Here is a 26761-nt window from a genome sequence, read left to right on the forward strand (position 1 = left end):
CTGCTTCCAGGGGCTCGGGTGCACCAGCTCAGCTCTGCTCCCTCTCTGGGTCTAGGTACCAACTATGACTACGTGCGTGAGTTTAAGAGAAGCACGGGCACCTGGCACCACACGAAGCCACTCCTGCCGTCCGACCTTCGGCGCACAGGCTGCGCAGCTTTGCGCATAGCCAACTGCAAGCTCTTCCGCCTGCAGCTGCAGCAAGGCTTGTTCCGCATCCGGGTCCATTCCCCTTGAAGAGGAAGAGGAGCCAAATGCGAGATCCTGCCCCAAGCGCATCACGTGGCTGGTCGTCAGCAAGCGCAGAGAAGCAGCTCCATCTTGCTGTGTGCTGGGCATCAGTATGGTTACTCTTCGGTGGTTTTTTAATGCTTAGAAACTTGGGCTTCTGCTCTTGTTTGGAGACCATGTAACTGTTGAAAAACTACCCGGGAGGAATCAGTTCCTCCAGCCCGATGCGTCCGTAAACCGTGGAGGCTAGTGAGTGTCAAAAGGAGGGAGTGGGGGATTGGTGTCATGTGAAATATCAGAGTTAAAGCCCTAAGGTGCGTATTCCCAGAAGGGAACTCTTACCCAACTGACTGTGTCCCAGTGTGTGTGGCTGTGGTATACAAACAGCAGAGCCCATATATGCAAGCCAACATACCCCGCACACAAGGCTGTCCTTGTATGGTGCGGAGGGTATAATGCCTAGCCACACTCAGTAAACTGAGGTTTGTGCCAGTTAGTTCCCATTTATTCCTAGTGCTCTGTCTTAAGATTCTTTAAGAACTATATTCTGATGAATTGAGACTAAGATAAAACTCCTCTCTGACAACAATCTGTCTTAGTGAAGATTCAGTTGCCCAAAGAGCTCAAGTCTGCAGCCCCGTATGAGCTTAAAGGAATCGCTCGCTATAAAAGACCCTGCATTCTGAGAGAGTTCTGGGGGCGCTGTGAGCTCGGGAGGGAGCGTGTAACATTCTTTCCACCTGGAAAAGCAAACTCTAGGCTTAGCACAGAGGAGACTTCAGAGTCAGGCAAATGACAGAGGTCTGCTGCAACTAAAAATAATGAAACACTAAAAACACACAAAAAAGCTGTCCAGGTGATGTCCATAGGAGTCAAACCTTCTTCTACCCTGTCGGAAAGCACACGAAGTCCTGTTTACTGCTGCTTAGACATTACAAACTTATCTTCGAATGCAGGTGTGTTTGGAATCTCGTCTTTGTAACAGGCTGCTCCCAAAGCCGTTCTCTGGTAGTTTTAGAAGACGTTCACTCCCAGTAATGTTTGGCTGGTAGAATAAACTACCTCAACTTAATTTCATTCTGTTCCCCTTACTGTCCTCTTCCTTTCTCCCTCCTTCCCCGTCACTCTTTGCCACTTCCACCCTCTTTCCCATTTCCCATTAGTGTAAAAAAAAAAAAAAAATCTTTAGTTGGTGGAATTTATCTCGTAAGATACTGTTTTCCATTCAGATTATGCCACTTTGGTGTGAAATCAGGGACTGGAGTGCACTCCATTACTTGATAGTGTGAGTTGTATGCAATATCAAACTTCTAGTCAACTTGATACAGAGTTCTTCATTTCTAATTGTTTTCGACAAGTTTCTTTCTCTTAGAGTATGGCTAGAAGAGGCAACATTGTATCTTAGTGATCACTAAATGTATAAGTACATCCTTTGGTTATAAATTGGAGAACAGGAATTTCTTCTAGAAACTTCCTACATGAGATGTTTATATGCAATTAAAATGCATATGAAACATCAATCCTCTTTTCCCGCCTGTGGACCTGAAAGGGCATGGCCTCTCTGCAGGGATTTTCCTATACCTGTCTCGAGGGATTGGCATTATAAAAAGTTGGGGAGAAGAACCCAGAGGGTGGATGTAAAAAGGGCTGGGAGTGGCTTCCTAACTCTGCTGTGGCCAGGAGCAACTTGGCAAGAGAAGGTCTAAGTTTTTATCCTTTATTCTAGGCCAGATGTGCCACCCATCCATGCCATCCCATCCAGTCAGATTTACTGTCAGTCAATGGATTATGTTGCATATTAGCCATGTTGCTTTCCATTGAGGAAGCCACAGTAGAAAGAGCACCTTCTGCTCTTCCTGAGATGGGGGCTTCAGAGGAGAGAAATTGCCAGAAGGGCAAGTTGACTTTGGTGAAATACCTGCACAGGACAGCCATGGCCTGCCAGAGCAGAGCGAAACTGGTGCAGGACAGCTGTGGCAACTGCTCTGTTTTGGTTTGTGTTTGTTGTGGTGTTGTTTGTTTGTTTGTTTACACTCCTGAAGTTTAAAATTCTCAGTCTGCTTCAGGCCTCTCCAAGGAGACAGTTCCTTATTTAGAGTCATGGGTCCAATGGTGATGTCACTAGTGCCTGTTGACTTGGTCAGTTCATTAAAAAAACAAACAGACAAACAAACAGGTTTTTCAATTCAGTTCATTGACACTATGGCTGCAGAAATTAATGTTTTATAAAATAAATTTGCAACTTAATATGGGATGCAATAACAAAAGCTGCTAAGTGCCAAACTGTTAATTTTTGGGGTGTGTGTGTGTGTGTGTGTGTGTGTGTGAGAGAGAGAGAGAGAGAGAGAGACTGACTATTCTGTTGAAAAGCAGGGCTGTATTTAATTTTACTATGATGTTTCAAAGTCAGCCGAACCTCTTGGTAACCACTCTCTTTTAGTGCCGAGCAGTAGCTTGTAGCCCCTGTCATGTCGGCTGTGTTTCCCTACTGCACCTGTGTCTTGGTCAAGTCTGCGTGAGTGGTCCTTCCCATCTCGGTAAGGTGCTTTGACGGGGTAGATGTTGCATTTGGCAACGGAGGCTGGATCTTAAAATCTGAAACGCAAACATCTTGGGGGAAGTGCAATTTGTTTTCACTGGAAGGTCTTAGGCTACAGTTGTGTAATCAAGACACTCTCCTAGGCTAGAGTCTAAAGTTTGTTTGTTTGTTTCTCTAACATATCTAAACATAGATTTTTTTCAAAGATTTAAGTGCTTAATTTAAAATGAAGTGTTTTTTATGTGAAGAGTGTTTATGTTCTGTGCGATGAGAAAGTGAGAGATGAGTGAATGTGTGCGTGCTGTGCCACGTGACGCGACACGTCTGTCTGTATATGTTTACTTTTGAATCGTAGTCATGAGCTATCTATGCTACCGTCTCCTGGTGCTTCAGATAAACCTTGAGTCTGTCGACCTTCAGTTACATGGCTGTGTCAAACACATGCCGTGTGTAAATCCACCTGTTTGTGGACAGTAGTCAATTTTACCAGCTTTGCATCTTTTCCTTAGCAGAAGCTAAACCGTGGATTTACCAGCTAGCAGTTGCTCCTAGGAAGGGCTGGTCTCTAAGGGGCCAAGCGTGCTGTGCGGTTGCTCTGAGGAGTCATGGCTCTGGTTGGGCTTTCCACACCATACAGCAACCAAAAGCCTGCGGGGGCTGTGTCTGAATCTTGTTTGTGCTGGAGCGAGTGTTCTGTTATGTCTCACGGCTGCTGAGGCTACTCTGATCTCCGATGACTCGACAGTGTCATTGTACCTTTATAAGTGGGGAGAGGCCACCCCTCAGAGGTGTCTCGGAAACACAGTCTCTTTATGGAGGTGGTGAAGGTAGGGCTGTCCTTTCTGTGGTGCCTCAGATTCTCACAAGATGCCAGTCAGGTGTTTACGGAAACAGCTAGCTCTCCTTGAGGGCTCTACTTGGTACCTGCTCCACAGTGCCCTGTGCTAGGGTCTCAGAAGTCCTCCAAGGAGTATGACAGGCACCGCCGTGCTCTCTTAGAGTAGGGAGGCTTTTCTGGTTACACAGTCCTCCTGTGGTCGGATGCTCTGGAAAGGGTGAGGTGACTTTTACTGTGTGCACTTAGAGGCTTTAGAACTACCTGAGAAATGCCCACCGGAGGGGTAGAGCAAGGCTTCCTTCTTACTGTCGCTTCCCCTTAGCCAAGAGAGCACCGAGAAAGCCAGTGATTGGAGAGGCATAATGGCACCTGCCCTGGGCCACTCAGCAAATACGGAGGGCCTCCCAAGAATTGTGCTTGCGTTTCTGGGAACCTTACAAGGAGGCAGAGGGGACACAGCCCTCCCTCTCTGCCTTGTGAAATGCCTGGAGCTTGGCAGGAACCCTGTCTGTGTGAGTTGGCCCAGGGTTTGCAAGTAGGCATTGAGTCACAGCACCCTGGCCTTCGGTGGGATGCTTTTCCCTAGGCAGAGAGTGCGCTCTTCGATTCTGCTGGGCTTTAAATGAGAAGCCGTGTACACAGGTGGGCTGGCCTCCTGTGGAAATTCCAAGTGCCTCGTGTACTACTCGCACATGCCTGCGTCCCCAAGTGCTTCCGCAGGACAGTGGAGGCCCTGTGCCCCACGCACCTCATAATGCTCACCATGTTAATGTTGATTGGCTGCATCTTACATGGGCTTAAAATCTTTTCCGTGTCTAAGGTGGGTAGGGGCGCTCTCCTCTTCCTGCAGTGAACATTCAAGTGTGTGCAGAAGCCAGGCCCCAGGGTTACCAAGGGTAATCCAGCCAACTCAGCAAGCGCTTGAGCTTCCTTGGCGTGCAGGTGTGTTTATTCCTAAAATATACATCATTTTGTAGTATGGTCTCAGCTCCCAGACCTAAATTCTGGCTGGAGAAACTGGAAAACCTTTGCCTCTCCCTGTCAGTTGGCTGTTGAAAGTCTCACACTTTCCTGAGTGTCTTCTGGAAGCAAGGCCCGGTTTATTTATAAATACTAAAGCTCATATTTCATTGATTGTCCTTGGGTGGGGGGCAGAGGACTGCTTTGGTAAGCCGAGGGGTCTTTCTGTCTTCTGAGTCATATCCAAAGGTTCATTCTAGCTCAACTTGTTGTACACACACAGTTCTGGGGTAGGGATGAGAGTCCATTGCTTCAGATGGCGGGTGTCTCACTCTCGCAGTCAGTGAAGTCCGGGTGGAGTTGAAGAGTAGGCTCTTCCGGCTCTTCCGCGTATTCTGCAGCTGTGAGCGGCTCTGCCTTCTGCCTGGTGAGCTCCCTTCCTCCTTTTGAGCACCTTAGTACTGTTCTTCCGTACCCCTTAGACCCTGGTGCTGAATTTCTTCAAACTGCACCAGGGAAGTCTCCGTAGCTTACTTTATGGCATTTCCTGTTTAATTGAATGGGAATACTTGCAGTCATTCCCATTCTTTGTGTTTCTAGGGGAAAAACAAACCCTCTTGTCCGCTACCTCATGGTATGGCATTGGATTTGGTTCTGTCCTGTAACAAACGCCTGGAAGGAAGCAAGCAGTGAGCAGCCTTGAGAAGGTCAGTCCTCTAAGGCGTATTTTCCATTTTCGTACTTTTTTTAATAGGCACTTTAAACCAAACCTGGGGGAGCAGGAATTCTTCTGGGGCTTCTGCGAGGTGACTACTTGAAACACAACTTGAACTTGAAAGAGTCACTTAAAGGCGATGTTTCCTTGTAGCAGAGAAGTGGCATCGCAGCAGTGCTGTGGAGTTTCTGTCCTTGTTAGGATCAGTGGAGACCGTGTCTGCGATTTGACACTGTGTTTGGCACTTAGATGCCTGAGGCTGCTGTGATGTTTCTTGCAAGGTGCTGCTGATTCCTGGGAATTGATTCCTCCTTTTGCTGGCTCCTCACTACATTCTCTTCTTCCTTCAGTCCTGGGAGCACCAGATGTCAGAATGAAACATGTTTTCAAGGTTGACCCAACTACCTTGAATCACGGTTTACTTAAAACCATGACTCATCTGGTTTGTCACACTCGTAGGGGACTGTCCTGCACTTCACCCTTCTCCTCACCCAGTAACAGGCTCTCACTGCCCCAGCCTCTGGTCTCTGCTGGTCCCTAGGTCAGAATGGCATCGCTGAGGGAGCTCAGCAATTGAAGACACTCTTCCAGGAGTGCGTTCTTACAGGAATGGCCGCTTCTCAGGTCACAGGTAGACCTGGCCTACTAAGTAGGAGACCTGGGTAATCAACAGAGGCCAACCCTCTTTTCAGCTTCCTGTTCCCCTCAGAGTACTACACCCTCCCGAGTGCTCCCCTCAGAGCTCCCTGCCTGGTTCCAGCCCTCGCTTCAGAGCCTTGCATGCTAGAGCAACTGAGTCCTGGTACATTTTAAAACCGTATGCAAGTGTAGTGCCCTAAGCCTTTAATCCCAGCACTCAGAAGGCAGAAGCAGGCAGATCTCTGTGAGTCTGAAGCCAGCCTGGTCTACAGAGTGAGTTCCAGAACAGCCAGGACTACACAGAGAAACCGTATCCCGAAAGTCAAAAAAAAAAAAAAAACATCACCTCATGCAATCAGATGATTGAATGTGTATTCTGGTGCTTTCAGAGTTGGCCCAGAGACACTAAATAGCAAAGCTTCTCCTCAGGTGGCAGCATATGGCAGCATCTGTGCCCAGGTGAGCAACAGGAGCCCATGGTTTCAACGAGCAGGTCCCAAGAGAGCAAATCCTCCCTTCCTGCTTAGGCCCCAGGTCTGTGGTTTTGGTTATTCCTAGGGAATTACCTGGGACTTGAACAGGCCCGGTGGTCAAGAGCACAGGAGTTGGAGAATCTAGAGTTGAAGACTTTTGCCACCTACGTTCTGGTCTCAAGGCTTAGCTCCGTTTGCCTTTGGAGAGAGGGTGTTGACCTCCCTGGGTGGTAAGGAAGAGACGCCTGTGGAGCCTGGGTGGTGACTACACACAAGTTGTGGTGGCTGTCATTGCTCAGTCATCATCTCGTCTGTCCACACGAGTGCTGTGAGACCCCGGGCCAGTAGGGGACTGCTTGGAGCTGAACATCCTGGGCTCCTGCCATTGCTCACCCCAGTGTCTGCCACCACATTAGATACACGTAAATGTCTGCTTATGCTTGCAAAATGTGTTCCCTTCTGGCCACATGCCACCTCACTTCCAGCGTTAATGGTTATATTCACGGTAACCATGGATATCAGAAACACCCCCAACACGTGTGCTTGGAGTGTTCGAGAATTATGGTCAAGCCAGGTGTGTTGATGCACACCTTTAGTGCCAGCACTTGGGAGGCAAAGGCAGGCAGATCGCTGTGAATTTGAGAACAGCCTGGTCTACATAGCAAGCGCCAGAACAGTTAGGACAACATAGAAAAATCCTGTCTCCAAAATATATATATAATATATATATATATATGTGTGTGTATACACACACACACACACACATATATGGCCAGTCACCCTCTTGAGAGCTTGCCTAATCGAGTTCTCTAAGATTCCTTAAAATCTTTTACTAAGGTAGAATTTTACTTTTCACCAGAATATCGAATTTATCATCTAGCTTGACCAAATAAACTGGGTATTTTTTTACATCTCTGATTGCGGTCACAAACCTAAGTTTCTGCTTCTTTAACTTGGATATCATGTGTGGAAACTGCTCCCCTGTGTCTGTGGTGAAGCGTCCAGCCTGGAGGATGTAGGCAAGTGTGCAGTGTGAGGTACGGCAGCCTGGGACCACCGAGTCACTTGCAGTGACCAGGCTCTGGCCTGATGCTAGGCTTAGCAAGGAGGTGTGTACACTCCAGAACATTTCAGGCCAAGTAGGCAGAGTTACAGAATTTCATCACCTTGCTTATTTATTTAATTTATTTTTTCTTGAATGTTTTGGAGACGAGGTCTTAAGCCTCCTGCCTCTGCCTCCCAATGCTAGGATTCCTCTTCTGTCATCTTTAGACCCATGAGGTAGAACAGCTTTGGGGTAGCAGAGTGCCTTCTACATTACCAACTGATGGCTTCTGTGTACTCTACCAGGGCCGGCTGTGGGCAGGAGTCAGTGTGATGCTCTGCCTGGCGTCCAGAGCTCCTGCAAGCCCTGGCTTCTGGTGGCTGTTTATTTGGAAAAAAGGGAGTCCTTCAGAGGGTTGTGTGAAGCAGCCTTGTGTCCCTTCTACGCTCGCCTCATGTCCTTCCCCTCTATTCCACTCGTCATCACTTTGGTCCCTTGACTGTGGCCATTGGCCCCCACACCATGGCAGTCCCTTCACCAGGGTGTTCATGGTCCAACTTTCTATAATAGTCTTTGGTTTCCAGAGATTTCTTTAAGCCATAATGTCCACCAGAACCATGATTTTTGGTTGACACACATTTGTTTTAAGCTCTTTGCTGCCTACTCTGTCTTAAGCTGGTGAATGACAGTCATGCCTCCCAAGTTGGGCTGGCTGCCCGGGAAGGTGCTTGGTGAACTCAGCCAACTCTCCCTGGGAGCTGGCATGGTTCTTTGTTACCTCTTGTAAAACATTTCTAGGGGCCCCATTCTTGTGTTCCTATTCTGTCTCCTCTCTGGTGGAAGCCTGCCATAGGACCCTCAGCCATTCACCTCGAAATGGGAACCCTGTGGTCACGAGGGAGCATCCTCTGCAGGTGAGAACAGGGTCCTTCCCACCGCCTGCACAGTCACCTCTCGCAGTCTGAGGGCTTCTGTCCAGGAGGAGGACGCTGGTTCTCTTCACCAGAGCGCTGTCGTCACGCTCTCCTGCGGCTCTCGAGCCTCTCACGCTCATCCCCGGCTGGCTTTCTAGTCACTTGAATTGTGTAAGGAAAAGGGGGCCAGGCTAGCAGGTGGCTCTGCAGGGAAAGCCTGATGACCTGAGTTTCATTCCCGGGACCCGTGTGGTAGAGAGAGAACTGTCTCCCACAGTTGTCTTCTGCCCCCCCCCCACACACATACACACTCACTCACATATGTGTATTGATAAGGAAATGTAAAAAGAGAAATTAGGAAAAGGAAAAGGAAGGAAAGCTGTAACTCACTGCTCCCTGGACCACCGAGCATGGGATCAGCAGCCTAGCCAGGAGGCGTGCCTTCTCAGTCGCTGACCATACCTTTGTGCTGGCACATTCCTTCTGCCAGCCAGTCCCAGCAGCTTCCTGGGCCAGCACCCAGCATAGCCCCAACCCATCTCCAGCCTCAAGCAACTGGAGATGAACAGGAGCCTTCCACACCTGCCCTCAGGCCACCAAGGGCTCTCTCTGAGTCAGGGGCCAGCACCAGGCCACACACACTACCTCAGCATCCAGCCTCAGTCACAGCATCGTGTGGTCCCAGATTGTCCATTAAGATGTACTCAGAGCCTGGGTGGCCTCTCAGAGGCCGTCTGACACCTCACTCTGCACTTGGCCCTGAAAACTGCTATGGGGTTCCTTCCTGCATCCCGTGGCATGTTCCCAAGAGCAGGCCAGGCTTCCATCTCCTCCCGTCTTGTTTAACTCTGACTTGAACATCTCAAGCAGTGAATTGAGTCAGAAGTGGGTATTCCCACGTCTTGTTTGCACTGAGAAAGGGACCACTTTTTCATGTTCTCATCACAAGGGTATTTGATTTCAAAGAAACTCAAGAGAATGTGTATGTAATGTTGATGACCAGGGTGATGAGGAATATGGTGGTCATGAATTGTAACTTAGAATAGCCTACTGTACTTGACTATTAGGCTTTGTAAAAAAAAAAAAAAAAAACACCAATAAGCCAGGTGGTGATGGAGCATGCCTTTAATCTTAGTACTTGGGAGGAAGAGGCAGGTGGATCTCTGTGAGTTCGAGGTCAGCCTGGTCTACAGAGCAAGTCCCAGGGCAGCTAGGGCTGTTACACAGAGACACTTTGTCTTGAAATAAATAAATAAATAAATAAAAATTTAAAAAGGCAACAATAATAAACAGTGAAGGGCTGGAGAGATGGCTCAGTAGTTCAGAATGCTTTCTGCCGCTCTTCAGTGGACCTGAATCCGCCAGTGTTCACATAGAGCCTCACAGCTGCCTATAAGTCTGGCTCCAGGGGATCTGATACCCTCGCTGACCTCCTCAACCGCTCACACAGACACACATAAATACAGGCAAATAGATAATAAGTAATGTGGAAACTGGTACCCTGAGGGAAGTATCAGATTTTAAAAGCACCTAAGCCCTCACCCTGTCTATCATGCAACACCTACTTCTAGATGGCACCTTAGGGTCCAGCTTCATCATGTAGAGGGCATCTAAATCCATGGGCTGAAGAACTTTATGTCGGGAACTGTACCGAGTGGCCTTCCGTGGAAAAGAATAGAAAAGAAGCCAGGAGTGGCACATGCCTATAATCCCAGCTCTCAGGAGGCAGAGGCAGGCAGATCTCTGTAAGTTTGAGGCCAGCCTGGTCTACAGAGTGAGTTCCAGGCCAGTCGGGACTACACAGAGAAAAACTGCTGAAAAATAAATAAAAATAAAAACAAAAACTAACAAATAAGTAAATAAAAAGAAAGCACAAACTGTGTAGCAAAGCTTGCCTAGTTCAGTAGTCAGCGGCTTTTTCTGTCTCTGGGGTCTTTCCATTTTGAACCCACTCAGAACCCGGCTACCATCTGTCTTCCCTCTCCCCTGAACCTCATGTCAACAGTGGCATGGCGGTACATGGTGATACTTGCTTAAATCATGTTGTCCCATCTGTAAATTGTGACAGCCGCAGACAAAGATGGTGGCTTTGGAGGAAGTGCTGAGCATACTTCACAGTGGGTTCCATAGTTCTTGCCCACAGGCCCAGGGCCCCTACCCCTAGCCCGAAGAGCAGTGGTTCTCAACCTTTCTAACACTGCAGTCCTTTAATCCAGTTCCTCATGTTGTGGTGACTCCCAACCGTAAAATTACTTCACTGACTTCATTGCTTCTTCATGACTGTGATTTCTCTGCCGTTATGAATTGGAATGTGAATGTCTGATATGCGGTCCCCAGGTTGAGAACTGCCGCTATGGAGGTTGCCCGGCACTCACTCCTTGTCAGTACCCAGACTGTAGACACAGCCTGGGCAGACCTCATTCCACAATGATGGGGCATTTGTTTCCGTATGTGAATAAGGCCTGCCCACAACACACGATGAACATGGCAATTTGTAGCCGTTCCGTCACTGAGTGTCTGTCTTCTGCCAGGACAGAAAACTACCAAGGAAACCCCACTGAAAAGAGAATGTAATTGAGTTAAATAAGACATTCTGTCTCCAGGCTCGGGACCAGCCTTCCTTGGGCCTGGCTTCAGCACAGTGGCCTGCCATGTACTCCCTAGCCCTGTCAGTATTGTGTGGAGCACTGGCGTGCAGTGGTCACCCTCGTGGTCACCCTTGCCAAGAGCGGGTTCCCAGCTGGTTCGTCCTCTGCTGCTTCTCCATAAGAACAACCCCATAAAGACCATAGCCTGCCAGGTCTCAAAAACTCCATCCCCAAATCCATCCTGCCAAAACAAACCTGTCTCATTAACATCTCTGTGTTTCTTGGCATGGTACTTATAGGACGGCTTTTCATTTAAATCTTGCAGCTGTAACTGTCCGGTGAAGTTCCCAGGAAGACCACGCTCAGGTCAGGCTGAACTGAGTGTGGTAAAGCCGAGCGCGCACCACACAGTGCTCCCACTGAGAATGGGACATTTGCAATGGGCGCATACAAACGCAACACAAGTCACTCTCTGAAATAGTGTAAAATATTGAGGGGCCAAAAAGTTGCACCTTACAAAACTGTCCAGATTTAGTAGGAGAATAGAAAACTTTTGAACTTCCTTGCAATGTCCCTGTCTGCTGCCTTGTGGGCCAAATGTATCTGTTCAGTGGAGTGACTGATTTTCTATTGCTTTGCTGGTGTCTATAGCAAAGTCAGACGTCTTTTTTTTTTTTTTTTAATTTGTAACCTTTCTTACAAAGTTACTTTATGGTTTACAAGCAACACTGATGCAGAAGGATGTGGTAACTTTCTTAAATTAAGTAGCAGCACTTTGTTTAGGGGTTTGGATATTGTCAGTAACTGTGGGATTGGGTCCCTCATCCCCAGGACTCGACCTGTGTCCTGGGGAAATATTGCCATTGTGCTGTTCTCTTGTACCAAGGATCAGTGAAAGTGTTTTATCTTTTTTACGTAGTTTGTATTGACTGGGTTTTATAATGGTAAGAAAACAGAACGTTGTATTTTGAGCTTGAAATTTGTGTATGGTCAAGTAGTTCTGTTTTATGTATTGGAAGTTCGTTTACAACTTGAACTATTTTCTAGAAGAATGCTGAACAAAATGAATTGTCTTCAAGCTGTTTCATTAACTTAATAAAATAATTTGATGGGGAAGACATTTGAGTCACTTTGTTTTTGCGTGTGCGTGTGCATGTGCGTGTGTGTGTGTGTGTGTGTGTATACATGTATGCAGAGGCCAGACGTCAAACTTAGGTGTCTTTTGTTTTTAAGCACTTTCTGCCTTTTTATTTTATTAATTAATTAATTTTGAAAGAGTAAGTTTCATTGGTCTGGAATTCAGCAAGTCGGCTAGGCCGGCTAGCCAGTGTGTCCAGAATCCTACAAGTGAATGCCACCATACCCAGCATTTTTGGTTGGTTGGTTTGGGGTTCTTTTTTATTTTATTTTGTTGCTTTTCAAGACAAGGTTTCTGTTAGGATTGAGGCATTATACTGGCCCATCACCTGGCAGGACGCACTCAGACAGTACCCTGGTCAGTCCAGTATCCTATGGCTGCTACGTCATTAGTCACAAAGTAGTCTATAAGCGGGTGGAAACGGTCCCTTTAAGAGACAAGCTCTGCCAGTTCCTATTCTTCCCGCTGTTCTGCTCCCTCCTCTCTTTCCTCTCTCTCTCTCCCTCTCCCTCTCTCTCTCCTTTTTCTCTTCTCCCCCTCCTTTCCTCTTCTCTCAATAAGCTCCTTACCCAAGCTCTATATTGTCAGTCCCTTACCCACCATGGGCTCTCACCCGCGCCAAAGTCCCTCTTTGCACAGAATCATTACATTGGTGTCGTGACTCAGAGTCCCCACTATTCACACCATTTGGTCAAGGCCAGAAAGCACCCAGATACAGAACATCCTGCTCCAAAGAACAGAAAATATAGATATTTAAAAATACTGTGTACAGTACCTGGAGGATGTAGGTTCTTTTGAAGATACTCGAGAACACTCTTAGAGAGCTTGAAGTGAAAGCCTACAAACCAGGCCTGTGGAGGTAACGCTGCATGTGTGGCTTTAGTGAAGCACGTAAGTAAGATGTTCACAGAAGAGCATGGGAAGGGCAGGGTAGAGACTATGTAGTGACCTAGCAGCCATAGGACCCTGGGCTGGCCAGAGTACTGCCTGAGTGCATCCTGCCAGGTGACAGGGGCCAGCCCAGCATAATGCCTGAATCCTAACATTTTCTCTGTAGCCTTGGCTGATCTGGAACTTGCTCTGTAGACCAAGCTGGACTATAAATCATAGAGATCTGCCTGCCTCTGCCTCCCAAATGCTGGGCTCAAAGATGTACGCCACCACTGTCCTGCTCGGTCTTGTTTGTTTTAATGTCTGTCCTGAGGATCAAATGCACATCCTCATCCTTGCAAGGCAAGCCCTTTTCCAACTAAGCCCGCTCCATAGCCCCTCATTTTATTTTTTTGGAGTGGATTCCGTGAGTTGGCATTATAGACACAGCATGGACCAGTCTTCAAAGGAGGCCTGCCTTTTACCACGGCTCACATGGGTGGTAGACACTGAGTCCAAAGGATTCATTACATGCTGTCTGACCATGGCTACAGAGAGTTACTCTATCAGAGGCACTTAACAACAACAATAAAAAAAAAAATCCAAACCTAAGGCTGGGCAGTGGTGGCAGGTCCCTGTGAGTTCAATGCCAGCTCCTGGTCTGCAGAGAGAGTTTCAGGACAGCCAGGACTACAGAGAAACCCTGTCTCAAACAAAACAAAACAAAAAATTAACATTTTGAGGATGTGGCTGTGCATGTAGAGTGCTTGTCGAGCGTGCCCAAAGTCCTGGCTTTAATCCCCAACCCCAGAAAAACTGGGAAACTGGGCTGACGGACTGACAGCCCACATATAAGTAATCCCAACACTGTGGGTTCAAGCTCAACCCCAGACATCCAGACATGTAGGGAGTTCAAGGCCAGCCTGGGGATATAAGAGACATTTTCTCAATTTTTTTTCTTTTTTTTTGAATGTGGGTTGTTTTTTGAGACAGGATTTTTCTGTATAGCCCTGGCTGTCCTGGAACTCACTGTAGACCAGGCTGGCCTCAAACTCCGAGGTCTGCCTGCCTCTGACTCCTGAGTGCTGGGACTAAGGCATTTACCATCACTGCCCTGGCTCTTGTTTTTTTGTTTTTCTTAAATAAAGGGAACAAGCTGATGAGGATGTATCAAAACAGGAACCTTGTGTCTGACTGGTGTGAAATGGCACAGCCACAGCAGGGAAATGGGTAGTTATTGCTCAATTTAACCGTTGCCATGTGGGAACTGCAGGTGGGGCTCAGTGGTTAAGAGCACTTGCTGCTTTTGCCGAGGACCAGAGTCCAGCTCTCAGCACTGGAATGGAACCACTCACAACTGCCCATAACTCCAGCTCTAGGAGATCTGCTTCAACCCTTCTGCCTTTCAAAGACACGTGCACGCACACACAGGCGCATGCACACAGGCACACGTATGCCTGCATACACATACAAGCAGACACATTAACATATACAAAATTTAAGTCTTTAAGTTAATCACACATTGACCCTCAGCAGTTGCATGCCTATGTGTATGAACCTAACAGAAATAAAAGCAGGTAAAAGAAAGAAAACAGCATCATGGTGGCCACACTGTGATCCCTGCACTATAGGGGCGGGGGCAGGAGGGTCAGATGTTTAAGGCCAGGCCTGAGCTATATAGGAAAATTCTTAGGAAAGGAAGAAAAGGGGGAGAAAGAAAAGAACCTGGGCATGGAGGCTGCTGTGTAATCTCAGCATTGAGAGGCTGGAACCCTGCTGAAAGTTCAAGGCTAACCTGGGCTACTTAGCACATAAACTGAAGACATGACCTCACCGAGGTATGGTGGGGGTAAGTTTTTACTGTAGATAGGGGGAAGGGTGCAGCCAGCAGCATCTGGAAGAGTCCAGAGCAGGGGAAGTAGTAAGTTGAATGGGGTGGGGCCAGCAGAATGGACTTGGCCATGAGAGAAGGGGGTGGAGGTGAGAGAGGAAGATAAAGGAGAGAACGGAGCCGAAATGACAGGGTTCTGTGGGAATAAGAAGCCTGGGAGCTGGAAAGGTTTAGGGCAGGGGTGTGGGGAGAAGAGCTGGGCAGAGCCACAGGCGGTCCTGATACTGAGGGAGCCTAGGGGGCCAGCAGCGCCAGAGATAGCCCTTTGCCCAGTTTCCTTTGGACCTGACAGTGAGAGCCTGTCAAAGGGAAGGAGGGAGGAATGCTAATATGCAAGCGTCATCAGGGCAAATTGTGCTGCGTTCATACAGGCAATGCTGACCCATCACTTGAAAGAGATGATGAAACGCTATGGCATAGCCGGGCAGTGGTGGCACACGGCTTTACTCCCAGCAATGGGGAGGCAGAGGCAGGCAGATCTCTCTGCGTTCAAGACCAGCCTGGTCTACAGAGTGAGTTCCAGCCAGTGCATAATAGAGAGAGCCTGTCTCAAAACAAACAACAAACAAAAAGAAAACCACTATGTCATGGCTGTAAAACCCCGAGTGGCTGCAGCGGGCAGCAGGTCCAGAGACCACGGCAGGCCACGAAGGTAGCCAGGTCCCAGGCAGGGAGCTGCATGGTGGGTGAGAGACCAAGATGGATAGGCGGGCCATGCAGAGTGAGATTGGATATTTATTTCGTGGGTTATGGAAGGGAAGGGGAGAAGGGGGAAAAGCAGACAGAGGAGGGGGAGCCAGGGCAGCAGCTACTTCTTGGGGAGAGAATCTGAATCTGTAAAGGAAAGGAAGATCTGCCTGCCTGGGGTGGGGAGGAGTGGGCGGGGCTCATTACAAGGGGCAAACCACAACACCACATGTCTGTCATTCCAGCACTTAGGAGGAAGGGCCTTGAGTTTGAAGTTTTCCTGGGCTTCATAGTCAGACTGTCTTAACCAAACAACAGCTGGGAAAATGGGCTCTTTTCTGATGCCACACAGCCAGCATCAGAAAGCCAGGCAGTAACCTGTACTCTCAGTATTGAGGAGGCAGAGATGAAAGGCTTCCTGGGGCTGGCTGACCAACCAGTAAAACCTGCTGATCGAGAGCTCCAGGTTCAGTGAGAGACCCTATCTCTAAAAAGCAAAGTAGCTGGGCTGTTGACACAGGCCAGTGATCCAGCACTCTGGAGGCAGAGGCAAGTAGATCTCCCATGAGTTTGAGCCCATCTTGGTCTGCCTAGCAAGTTCCAGGCCAGCCAGAACTGCATAGTGAGACCCTGTCTCAAAACAAACACACAAACAAACAAAAACAACAAAAAGTGGAAAGTGATTGAGGACGATACCAATACCTGATGTCAGCTCCTAATACACAAGCACACACATTCACACACACACCCCACCACCACCACCCCACCACCACCACCCAAGAAGACTGCTGGTTGGTGAATGAACGTCCTACTCTCACCCCCACCCCAGAGTCAATCCTAGTTGCCCTAGTCAGACCAGCCTGCTCTCTCCCAGCAATTCCCAGTCTGAAGTGCAGGTGGGGAATGTCTCACCTTCTCCCTGCTACCCACTCCTGAACTAGATGTGGGAAGAGGAGCCCAGAATCCCAGCCTGGGCTTTCACAGTAAGGGTGGATATATGTATATCCCGTGGGATGCTCTTAGCAGCTGTGGCCAGAAAAGAGGTAGGGGGGACAGTGAAGTGGCCAGAGAGCATAGCCATGACTCTTGGTTGCCCAATGCTGCTGGAAGGGGTAGTGGCCTGACCGGGGGCAGCTGCCCCCTGCTACACCTGCTGTTTCAAGTCCTGCAGTGAGCTGTTTCAACACTTGTCAAAACCCTTTTCTGTTTCATTTCATTTTGGTTTTTGTTAAGTAGCTCAGAGTGCTTTTAAACTTACTAATTTATGACTTGGGAGGTGGAGGCAGGGAGATCCAGAGTTCAAGATTTTCTTTAACCATGTAGTAAATCCAAGACCAGCCTTGGCTATGTAAGGCCCTGTTTTTTAAAATAATAATAATAATAAAGAATCTAACACTGTTGAAACTAAGTAAAGTCTGGAAGTCCAATTTCTGACCCCTGTCAGCTCCCATTTTGTGGTTAGTGGGAGCTCATTTTCCTGATTCTGGGTTGGTCCCTTTTTCATCTCATTCCATAGGATGTGGCAGTGACGTCATGCTAGTTTCCTGTTCCTGAAATGGCCTTGGGTCTTTTCCTTGACCCTCCTGAAACCCTCAGGCTGCCCTATGAGGAAGCCAGGAGGCTAGACCTTGAGCTCCTATAGGTTAGACCATTTGGGTCACAAGTCAAGTCAGCACATAGAGAGTCCAGCTGACAGCCACACCCACCATGGTGAACAAGGTCGCCAACGACCCTCGAGCCCCAGTGAAGCCACCAGGCTACCCCTGAGGCCATGGGGGACCCCAAGCAAGAGAAACCACAGAAGAACCACTCAGCTGAGCAGCGCCCCCAAGCAAGATTAGAAGGGAACAAATGAGGATGCTGGTCGTGCAATAATAGGGACCAATCCGTATCCCTTGTTATCTCTGTTTGGTCATGTGTGTTCGCTTCCCCACCCACCTAGTCCCACTCGTTCCCTGGAACATCAGCTCCAGCAGCTGTGGGCCGCATCCTGTTGCCAGGACTTCAAATGACACCCAGTAGGTACTTGATAAAAGACTAAAAAATATCCAAGCTGCCAGGGGTGGCGGCGCAGACCTTTCATCCCAGCACTCGGTAGGCAGAGGCATGTAGAGGCCTCTGTGAGTTCCAGGCCAGCCTGGTCTACAGAGTGAGTTCCAGGACAGTGGCATTTACCTAGTGAGACCCTGTCTCAAACAAACAAAAGAGTCAACCAACGTTGCGGTTCCAGCCCTCTGGACACCAAAGTAGAGGCTGTGTGTGAGCCGGGCCCTCAGTGAGGGAACACTGGCTTCCTAGCCGTGGCCGCATCCGCTATCATCTTACTTAAGGAGGCAGTTTGGCTAGATATGTGTCGTCCTATCCCTAGCCACATTCCTTTTTAGCATGCAAGCAGTAAAAGGGGATGTCGTCAGGGGGATTCTGGTGATCCCGTGAGATCACCTTCGTGCACTCCCTGTGTGTGCTTCCTTCCACTCCTCTTGTATACTGGGACCCAAGAAACGTGGGTCCTGGCGCAGGCTTGTCTGACACGGTTCCCATGCTGGGGTCCTCAGCCCTGGGGCCTGAAGAGGTTAGTATGAAGATGCTCAGCCCTGGGCCTACAGACAGAATCCAAGTGGGATCCTTCCAAAGGAGGTGGGATTATTCACCAGGCGCCTCCTCTGTCCGTGGTCCAACCGTGGGTGTTTTAGCAAAGAAGTCTGACTCAGGAAGGACCTAGGCCAGTCAATGTCACCTCTCCAGGGCAATCCCCAGCACAGCCACTGACATTGTGCTGACAAGGTTGCTGTTCACACTCAAAGCAGCCGTTTATTCATTGGACTCCAAACCGGCAAAATCTCTGTGAACAAGGCCGATGAAGGGCCAAAGCGGCCACTTAGCATCCTTCCTGGGAAAGAGACTTGAGGGCCCGAGGGCAGGCGTGGACCCAAGCTTCCAGCTGGAGCCCAGAAGCCTCCCCCTGCCTCCACAGCCTTCAGCGTGAGACCTGAGGTTCTCTAGCTCCCACTGGGAAGCCAGCAGCTGAGGTGTGACTAGGAAGAATCTGGGTGGATCCCTTGCTACCACAGCCCTGAGCAGAACTTCCACAGCCCCAGGCGAAGAGAGGGAGGGCTGCGGTGACTTCACTAGAACTAGGGACTCTCCGTGGACAAAGCACGGCTTTATACCAGCCTGCTGACCTTGTTCTGAGTGGGTAAGGCCTACTCTGCTCCCCCCCCCGCCCCACCCAGGTGAGGAGAGGCAGACACTCACTGCTGAGTCAGTTCAGAGCTCAGGCTTCCTGGCACCTGCTGGGCGCTACCCACTCTTCCCTCCCCCCTAAGAGAACAGGACACCAGTCAGGTTGGACTTCTCTTACCTTGGAATCACCTGGGAAGTACCCACGCGTGGGCTCCACCTGAGACCAATTAAATTAGACCTCCGGGCTGTTTCCCACGTGTCGGCATTTTCTAAGAGTCCTGGGATGGGCATCCTACGCTCACAGCTACTGAGCACCCTCGGGTTTTTGGAGATTTATCTGTGCCAGGCTCTGCAAACATTATACATACAGATATTAGTTCCTTGACTCTTCACGCGATCCTTCGACAGTTAGCGCCATCACCGTGATCTCGGTTTTATAGTTGAGAAGACCCAGCCAGAAGGTCACAAAGCCAATTGCCCAGTGCTAAGGTGCTAAGAGATAGCAGCTGGGGACTGAGTCCTTGCGTCTGAGTAGTCTTGTGCAAGCATGGAAAAAGAAAAAAATCTGGAAACCACAGCGGACCACGAAACAAATATTATTCTAATGGAAAGGGCATGGGTTTGCTAGGGTTGTTCCAAAGATGGAACTCAGGTCATCAATGCTTTACCCCTGGGCCATTTTCTCAGCTCAGAGGGACTTACTTTTGGAGGATGCTGCGCAGAGGCTGTGTCTCTCAGTCAAGAACTAACTCCCTCATGGGGCTCCACCATTGAGCCGCACCCCAAACCCCTACTGGCTCTTTCTTTTCTCAGTGATTTAGTTGTTTTTATTTTATGTATATGCGTGTTTTGCCTGCATGTATGTCTGCATGCCTTGTGTATGTCTGCCTACCATGTGTATGTCTGGTACCCAGAGAGGCCAGAAGAGGGCATTGCATCCCCTAGAATGCAGTTACAGACAGTTGAAGTCACCACGTGGAAACTGAAGCTGGATATTCTGCAAGCGCAGCCCATGCTCTTAACTACGGATCCACCTTTCCAGGCCCCTGACGCTTTTGTGTTATTGTGTATGGGGCTGGGAAATCCCTCAAATGGCCTTCTTCAGGCTCCGTCCACTTTTTGTTATTGTTGTTTTGAAATGGGGTTTCTCTCTGGCCTGGAACTTGCCAAGTAGCCTGGGCTGACTGGCCACTGAGTCCTCTGTCTACTTCCCCCAGCACTAGGATTTTTAGCGTGTGCCACCCTGCCTCAATTTTTTTTTGTGGGGGGGGAACAGGTTCTGAGGATTGAACTCAGGTCCTCCTGTCTTTGGAGCCCCATTGGCCCTTTCCGAGCACATAGCCGGACTCTCGGTCCTCTTTCGTTCCCAGGCATCACCCGGTTCATTCTAGGGACCAAGAGGGACCTCCCCCGCCCATCCCACAGTGCCAGAGGCCTTTCAGGGACTCGGAGTGCTGTGTATTAAACCGTCTGCCTTGCGCACCAACCCTTCGTTGGTGCCTCTCACATAAAGCAGCACCAGCCTGGGTGGCCCTGGCAGGGGCTCTGTTCTCTGCTCAGATCCACAAGCACCAACTCACAGAGAGCTTTCCCCATCTCCAGAGGGTCCCTGAGCACTCTTCAGGGACTGTGCAGTAGCTCAGTGGGGGGACCACCCAGGCCAGTAAGAGCACCAGCCTCCAAGTGTACCCAGGGATGACCCGGCTTTAAGTCTCAAGGACTTGGAGTTACTGCTGTCCTCCGAATCCCCTGACATGGCAACTGTGGGCTCAGGACACAAGACAGTCTCTGGCTGGGGAGGGGGGTGTCAGGTCTCAGTTTTCTTATCTGAATGATGGGCTTGATAATAATCCAGTTCCCAAGGTACACTGAGTCTCAGTGAGTCGCCACTGTTGGGAGTTACTCGGTCCATGCAAACAAGACCAAGTGAAGAATCCTTGGGAGTTCTTATTTTGTATTTGGTGTGAGGCCAGGTCTCCTTTAGCCCGGGTCGATTTCAAATTTGCCAAGTAGCAAGGTTGACCTTGAACTTAGGATCCTTCTGCCTCCACCTCCTCAGCCACGGGTGTCTAGGTGTACCCGGCCACTGCATCTTATCCGATGCTTCAGATGGAACTTGGTGTGGCGAGGTGAGCATTCTACCAACAAAGCTACATTCCCAGCCCAGACATACTCCCCACCCCCACCCCCGCAAAAAAAAAATACTTTTAACAGATTTTGTGGGCTACTGTGAAACCTGAGTCAAAGAGGAACCAGAGAACTGCCGGGGGGTGGGGGGCAGATTTAGTAGCTTCCAATACATAGAGACCCAGAAGCTATGAGATGAAAACCATGTCCTCTTTCACATCTGCGGGGACAGCCATCTTCTCTCTGTGACCAGTTCCTCCTCACCCTTCTTTCTTCCAGACTACAAACCCCTCCGTACCATCTTACTCCTGGGATAGGTCCTCTGGCATCAAAGTGCAGGGGTATAGAAATGCCCAGCAGAGGGCGTTCAAGCCCACAAGGACTAGAGCGCTAAACTCTCAGGGCCACAGCCTGGAACCCGGAAACAGGAAGACACAGCTAGCTGCCTGTCGTCTTTGCTCTCCTAGCCTATTCCCTAGTACCCTGGGGACCCTAGTGCTGATGCAAAGGAACAATGGGAAGCCCCTGCACCCTTCCTGATCCCGACCCAAAGCTGTCCCTGACCTTTGATGGTTTGTCTGGTTCATAGCTTGCCTCAGGGCCGCCATGATCATTGGGAAGGCAAACTACATCTACAAATATTGATTGATTGAAAAGGCTTTCTGTGACGGGGGTAGTTGGAATGTTGCAGGTCTAGGGCCAAATTATCTTGGCCATCTTTAGGCCTTTACAGCCATTGTCCACCTGTGTGCGTGACCTAACATGCTTCTGAAATGGATGAAGAGACCCCTAGCTCCTGACAGCCCCAAGGCTAAGAATGCGGTCAGATTGGTTAGATTACACCGGTGCCTGTTATAGACACGTTCCTGCATTGCTGGGACCCACCCAACCCAATGTCTCCACCAAAGGATTTGAAACACATTGATTTATGACTCTCTTTGTTCTGTTACTATAAAAGTTTCATGAAACAATTACAGTGGAACATGGAATTTGGGGTAAACTGACTCTACTTTCCTGGGACAAGGTTACTCATATTTGTTCCCAGAATAGTCATTTTCCATAAGGTGAGAAATGCATAATAGATGCATAATAGATTCTCTCTTTCTCTCGCTCTGCTCTCTCTCTCTCTCTCTCTCTCTCTCTCTCTCTCTCTCTCTCGTTTTTTGAGACAGGGTTTCTCTGTGTAACCCTGGCTGTCCTGACACTCACTCTCACTCTCTATAGAGTCTATACCAGGCTGACCTCAAACTCACAGAGATCCGCCTGCCTCTGCCTTTTGAGTGCTGGGGTTAAAGGCATGTGCCACCACCACCTGGCTAAGCTCCCCACTCTTACAAGAGGTCAGTTCCTGGTGCAGTGTACCACATGTGACCTCTCTATGGCGGAGCTGGTGGGACCAGTCAGTTCCGCTCCCACAGCGTTCTAGGCAGTGAAGGCTCTAGAGGAATCGGACACTCACACTCTCGGCTTGGGTAGATTCAAGTTCCAAGTCTGGTTGCCTCTAGTGCTTCCCACCCTCTGGCCCTGGCCTGCAGCTCATTAGCCTTGGATTTCCCTTCACTCAGTATCCAGTATCCACATAGATGGGTCCTCACAGGACAAAGCGGCTCACGAAGTGTCCACAGGGAGGGTGGGATAACTCCGGACTCTCTCTCCTTATCCCACCCCCTTGATTGTGTGTCTTTTCTTTTTCTCTTTTGTTGTTGTCATTGTTGTTTGGTGATGTTGTTTTGGTTTGGTTTGGTTTTGCTGTTGTGGTTTTTCCAGACAGGGCTTCTCTGCCCCAGAACTCACTCTGTAGACCAGATTGGCCTCGAACTCACAGAAAGCTTCCTGGCTCGGCCTTCCGAGTGCTGGGATTAAAGGCATGCCCCACCACCGCCCAGCCATGCCTTGTTCTTAAGAAAGGGACACGGCTGCTGTTAATCTAGAGTTACTCTTTAATGTAAGGGGCGAGACGCCCCAGTTAGCTGAGTTTCTGCTTTTCTGCATGTTGAGATGTCACTCCTGTCTGGGCACTGAGTTCTTCCAGGACTCCCAGGGATTGACCGTTAGTTACCTGGGATTCACCGGCCTCGCTCTGCCACCATGCTATGCTATTTTAGTTATTCTGCATTCCGAGATCCACCTGCCTCTGCCCGCCTCCCCTCTCGCGGTGGTGCTGGGATTAAAGGCATTCACCCCCTGCTGGTTGTGTTTCTCACAGCCATTTTCCCATTGGGGCTGGGCTCAGCGGTTACTCCGTTCAGCCCTGGCTCACTTGGTGCGCTAAACTATTTCCAGTCTCCTGACCCAGCACACCCTTCCTGTGGTAGGTTGAATTCTCCAGTGTATAACTTGGCTGCTCACATCGTTTCAGAAGCATTGACACACGATAGCATCACAGAGAGCTAAACAGAAGATCAAAGGTCATAAAATCCCACACGAGGATGTCAGCTGTCCTCCCACACATGAAGCAGGATTCAGAGGCTCGCCCCCTTTTGAGGCTTCCCAGGGGAGCCAGCCACAGGTGTGTGATTCAGGCAACAAAAGCAGAGAGGCCATTGGTGACATCAGTGTTCTAAAATGATCACTATTTCTTGAGGAACATCCTGATCCGCAGAGCCGCATTCCCTCCACATCCGTGGTGGCTGTACTGTAAAATCCATTGTCCTGATTCAGAAGGGGCTGGAAAAAAAAAAAAAACCACATTTGTATGTAAAATGAGGTTGTGTTTTAGATGAGGGTCATTTCAAGCAGGGATTGTGCCCACATGAAGGGACAAACGTCATTGTCCTAGAGGACTGTCCTACACACCCCAGAATGTCTAGCCTTCCTGCCCACGGCTCCTACCAAATGCCAGCATATTTCTTTATGGCTGGGATAGATTTTCATCGCTGGTGGGTGCGACCTTGCCCCCAGGATAACGAGGGGTAAATGGGCCAGGCACACTTCCAGGCCACAGCCCTCAGGAGGTCTGCACGCAGCCTCCTTGTTCTCAGTTTTGAGCAGGATGTCTCCTCTTGCCTCGAGTTTCACTGCTCTCTCCGTTTCCGCCTCCACTTAACTGGCTGGGGACCTGCAGGCTGGCCTAGAATGTAGAAAAGGGTTGTCATTGGGCGTCTAGCTGGTTCAGTCTCCTGAGGCCACAGCCTGTTCACTCTCTGGGAGGCCGGAAGTGCATCAAGTTTACGGCCAGGTGCTGACATCCCAGGGCAGGCTTCCCCTTCACCACCAGGCAGACAACATCACCACCGATGTCCTATGTGGAAAGTTCCGAGAAATTCTTTTTTTTTAATTAATTAATTTGTTTATTAAAAATTTCCACCTCTTCCCCGCCTCCCTTTTCCCTCCCCCTCCCCACCTCCCCTAGAAATTCTTGTGTACCAACTTTCTGCATTGAACACAAAAGACCGACACTTGGTTACCAGCACTGGAATTATTAAAACACAAAGTCTCCAGCTCTTGGGCAAGAACCTGGAGGCAGGAACTGATCACAGAGGCCACGGAGGAATGCCGCTTACGGGCTTGATCTCCTTGGTTTGCTCAGCCTGCTTTCTTATAGTACCCAGTACCAGCAGCACAGGGGTGGCCCCACCCACAGTGGATGGGGATCCTCCCACATCCTTCACTACTTAAGAAGATGCCCGACAGGCTTGCCTGCAGCCCGATCATAGGGAGGCATTTTCTCAACTGGGGCTCCATCCTCTCAGACAACTACAACTTGTATCAAGTTGACATAAAACTAGCCAGCACAATTGGAAGCTCCTGTCTCGCAATTATTGCTTAATCTTGACCTTTTCATTCTTAATAATTAAGCTATAACATACAGATTACAGTGCCAACAGATCTCAAGGGGCCAGCACTGTGAATTTCCACATGCGTTTTAACTTTGAGAATCAAGCATTCAGACACAGTCAGAGAACTTGATCCCAAAACTGAGTATGACGGTATATGTCTATGTTTGGGAGGGGAAGGCAGAAGAATTAGGAGTTCAAAGTCATCCTCTGCTATATGATATAGCCATCTTAGATTACATGAGACTGTCTCATAGAAAAAGAAGGAAGAGGGACTAGAAAGATGGCTTAGTGGTTAAAAGCACTAACTGGCCCTGCAGGGACCTGGGAAGCACTGGCTTCCCTTGCAGAAGACCAGCATGGCAGCTCATAGTCGATTGTAACTCCACTTCCAAGGGATCCAACACCGTCCTCTGGCCTCCGTGGACACTGGGTATGAATGTGGTGCACAGACAGACACACAGGCAAACGCTCATACACAGAAAATAAAAACATTTTTGTGAAAGTGGGGGCGGGAGTGAGGGGTAGATAGAGGAAAGAAAAAGAGAAATGAAGGATGGAGCTAGCTTACCCCCAGCCCTCCATTTCCCTGAGTCAGTCAGGGCCTTCAGCGTGACCTCTACTCTGACCTCCACCAATATAGCCTGGTCGGACATCAGAAAAAGGAAATCATACTGAGTGTCTCTTTGGGGGCTGGCGTCTTTCTCTTGACAACCAAGCCCTTGTAAGAACTGTCCCTACTGATGGGTCCATGCCTGTACATTGTGATTTATATTCATTTGAAATATGGTCATGCTGAATAGCCCTAGATGGCCTAGAACTTGAGCCCTCCCTGCTTTAGTCTCCCCAGTGCTGGGGTTATAGGTGTGCGCCACCATAACTGGCTGGTTTGCTCATTCACATGGCTGCATGTTGCATCCCATTGCTTACATGACCATTGATCTATTCTGTGCTGTCCATGATAGATGTGTCTAAGCTTTTACCGACCTGGGAAGATTATGAACAAAGCTACTATGAATATGCTAGTGGGTATTAAATTTATCTAGTATAGATAGTAAAATCGTATGTTACCAATAACACCCCAAATCTCCTAGAGTGACTATAACAAATTTTCACAAACTGGATGACCTGGAGCTATAAAAATGTATCCTCTCGCCGGGTGATGGTTGTGCCGGCCTTTAATCCCAGCACTCGGGAGGCAGAGGCAGGCAGATCTCTGTGAGTTCGAGGTCAGCCTGGTCTACAAGAGCTAGCTCCAGGACAGGCTCCAAAGCTACAAAGAAACCCTGACTCGAAAAAAGAAATGTATCCTCTCTTCATCCTGCAGGTCAGAGGCTCAAGATGAAGGTGCCAGAAGGGTTATACTCTCTCTAAAAGTTTTAGGGAGGCCAACTGCTACTTGGTGTCAGGTGTCCCTTAGCTAGTGGCTGTGGCACTCCAAGCTTCGCATGACTTCATGTAGCCTCTTATTCCTCTCTCTATCTCTTTATTTGGTGCTTGTCTTGTTTTGATTTTTGAGACAAGGTCTCACCACGTCGCCCAAGATGACCCAGAACTCACTATGAAGACCAGACTGGTCTCAAACTCCCAGAGATCCTCTTGCCTTGGCCTCTGGTGGGCTGGGCTCACAAGGTGTGCAGACCACATCTGGCCTGCGGTGGTGACTGCTGCTTTTACTTTTTCGTTATATTTACATATGAGCTTGCGTACAAACGTTTTGCTAGCTTATCTGGGCAACGCACGACTCTGGTGACTGCAGAGGTCGGAAGATGGTGTCAGATCCCCTGGAACTGGAGTTACGGATGGTTGTCAGCTGCCATGCAGGTGCCGGGACTCGAACCCAGGTCCTCTGCAAGAGCAACAAGTGCTCTCCACCACTGGACAGCCTCACCAAGAACTCCGGTCTTTTGAGACCCCAGGCTGGTCTGAAATTCCCTGTATAACCAAGGATGACCTTGAACTCCTGATCTACCTGCATTCACCTCCCTGAACAGTGGAATTGCAGGCGTGCACCAGCATGCCTGACTGGTGCATCTCTGGTGGTCAAACTCGGGGACTCCCTGCATGGTAGGCAAGCGTTCTACCAACTGAGCCGCGTTCTCAGACCCCCAGAGTTGTTGTTGTTGTTGTTGTTTTTCAATTTAAAA

General features: G+C 49.1%; 1 protein-coding gene across 1 annotated transcript in view; it reads left to right on the top strand.

The window, feature by feature from the left end:
• The window catches only part of Gan (gigaxonin), a 57218-nt gene extending 45160 nt beyond the window's left edge, over nucleotides 1–12058 (top strand). Inside the window, exon 11 of the mRNA XM_048437357.3 lies at nucleotides 56–12058. Within this exon, the coding sequence (XP_048293314.2) occupies nucleotides 56–237 (182 nt within the window). The 3' untranslated portion in view covers nucleotides 238–12058. The remainder of the gene's footprint in view (nucleotides 1–55) is intronic.
• The last annotated feature ends 14703 nt before the right edge of the window (nucleotides 12059–26761 follow it).

This window comes from Myodes glareolus, chromosome 22, assembly GCF_982192425.1.
Source record: "Myodes glareolus chromosome 22, mMyoGla1.1, whole genome shotgun sequence".
NCBI classification, from domain to species: domain Eukaryota; kingdom Metazoa; phylum Chordata; class Mammalia; order Rodentia; family Cricetidae; genus Myodes; species Myodes glareolus.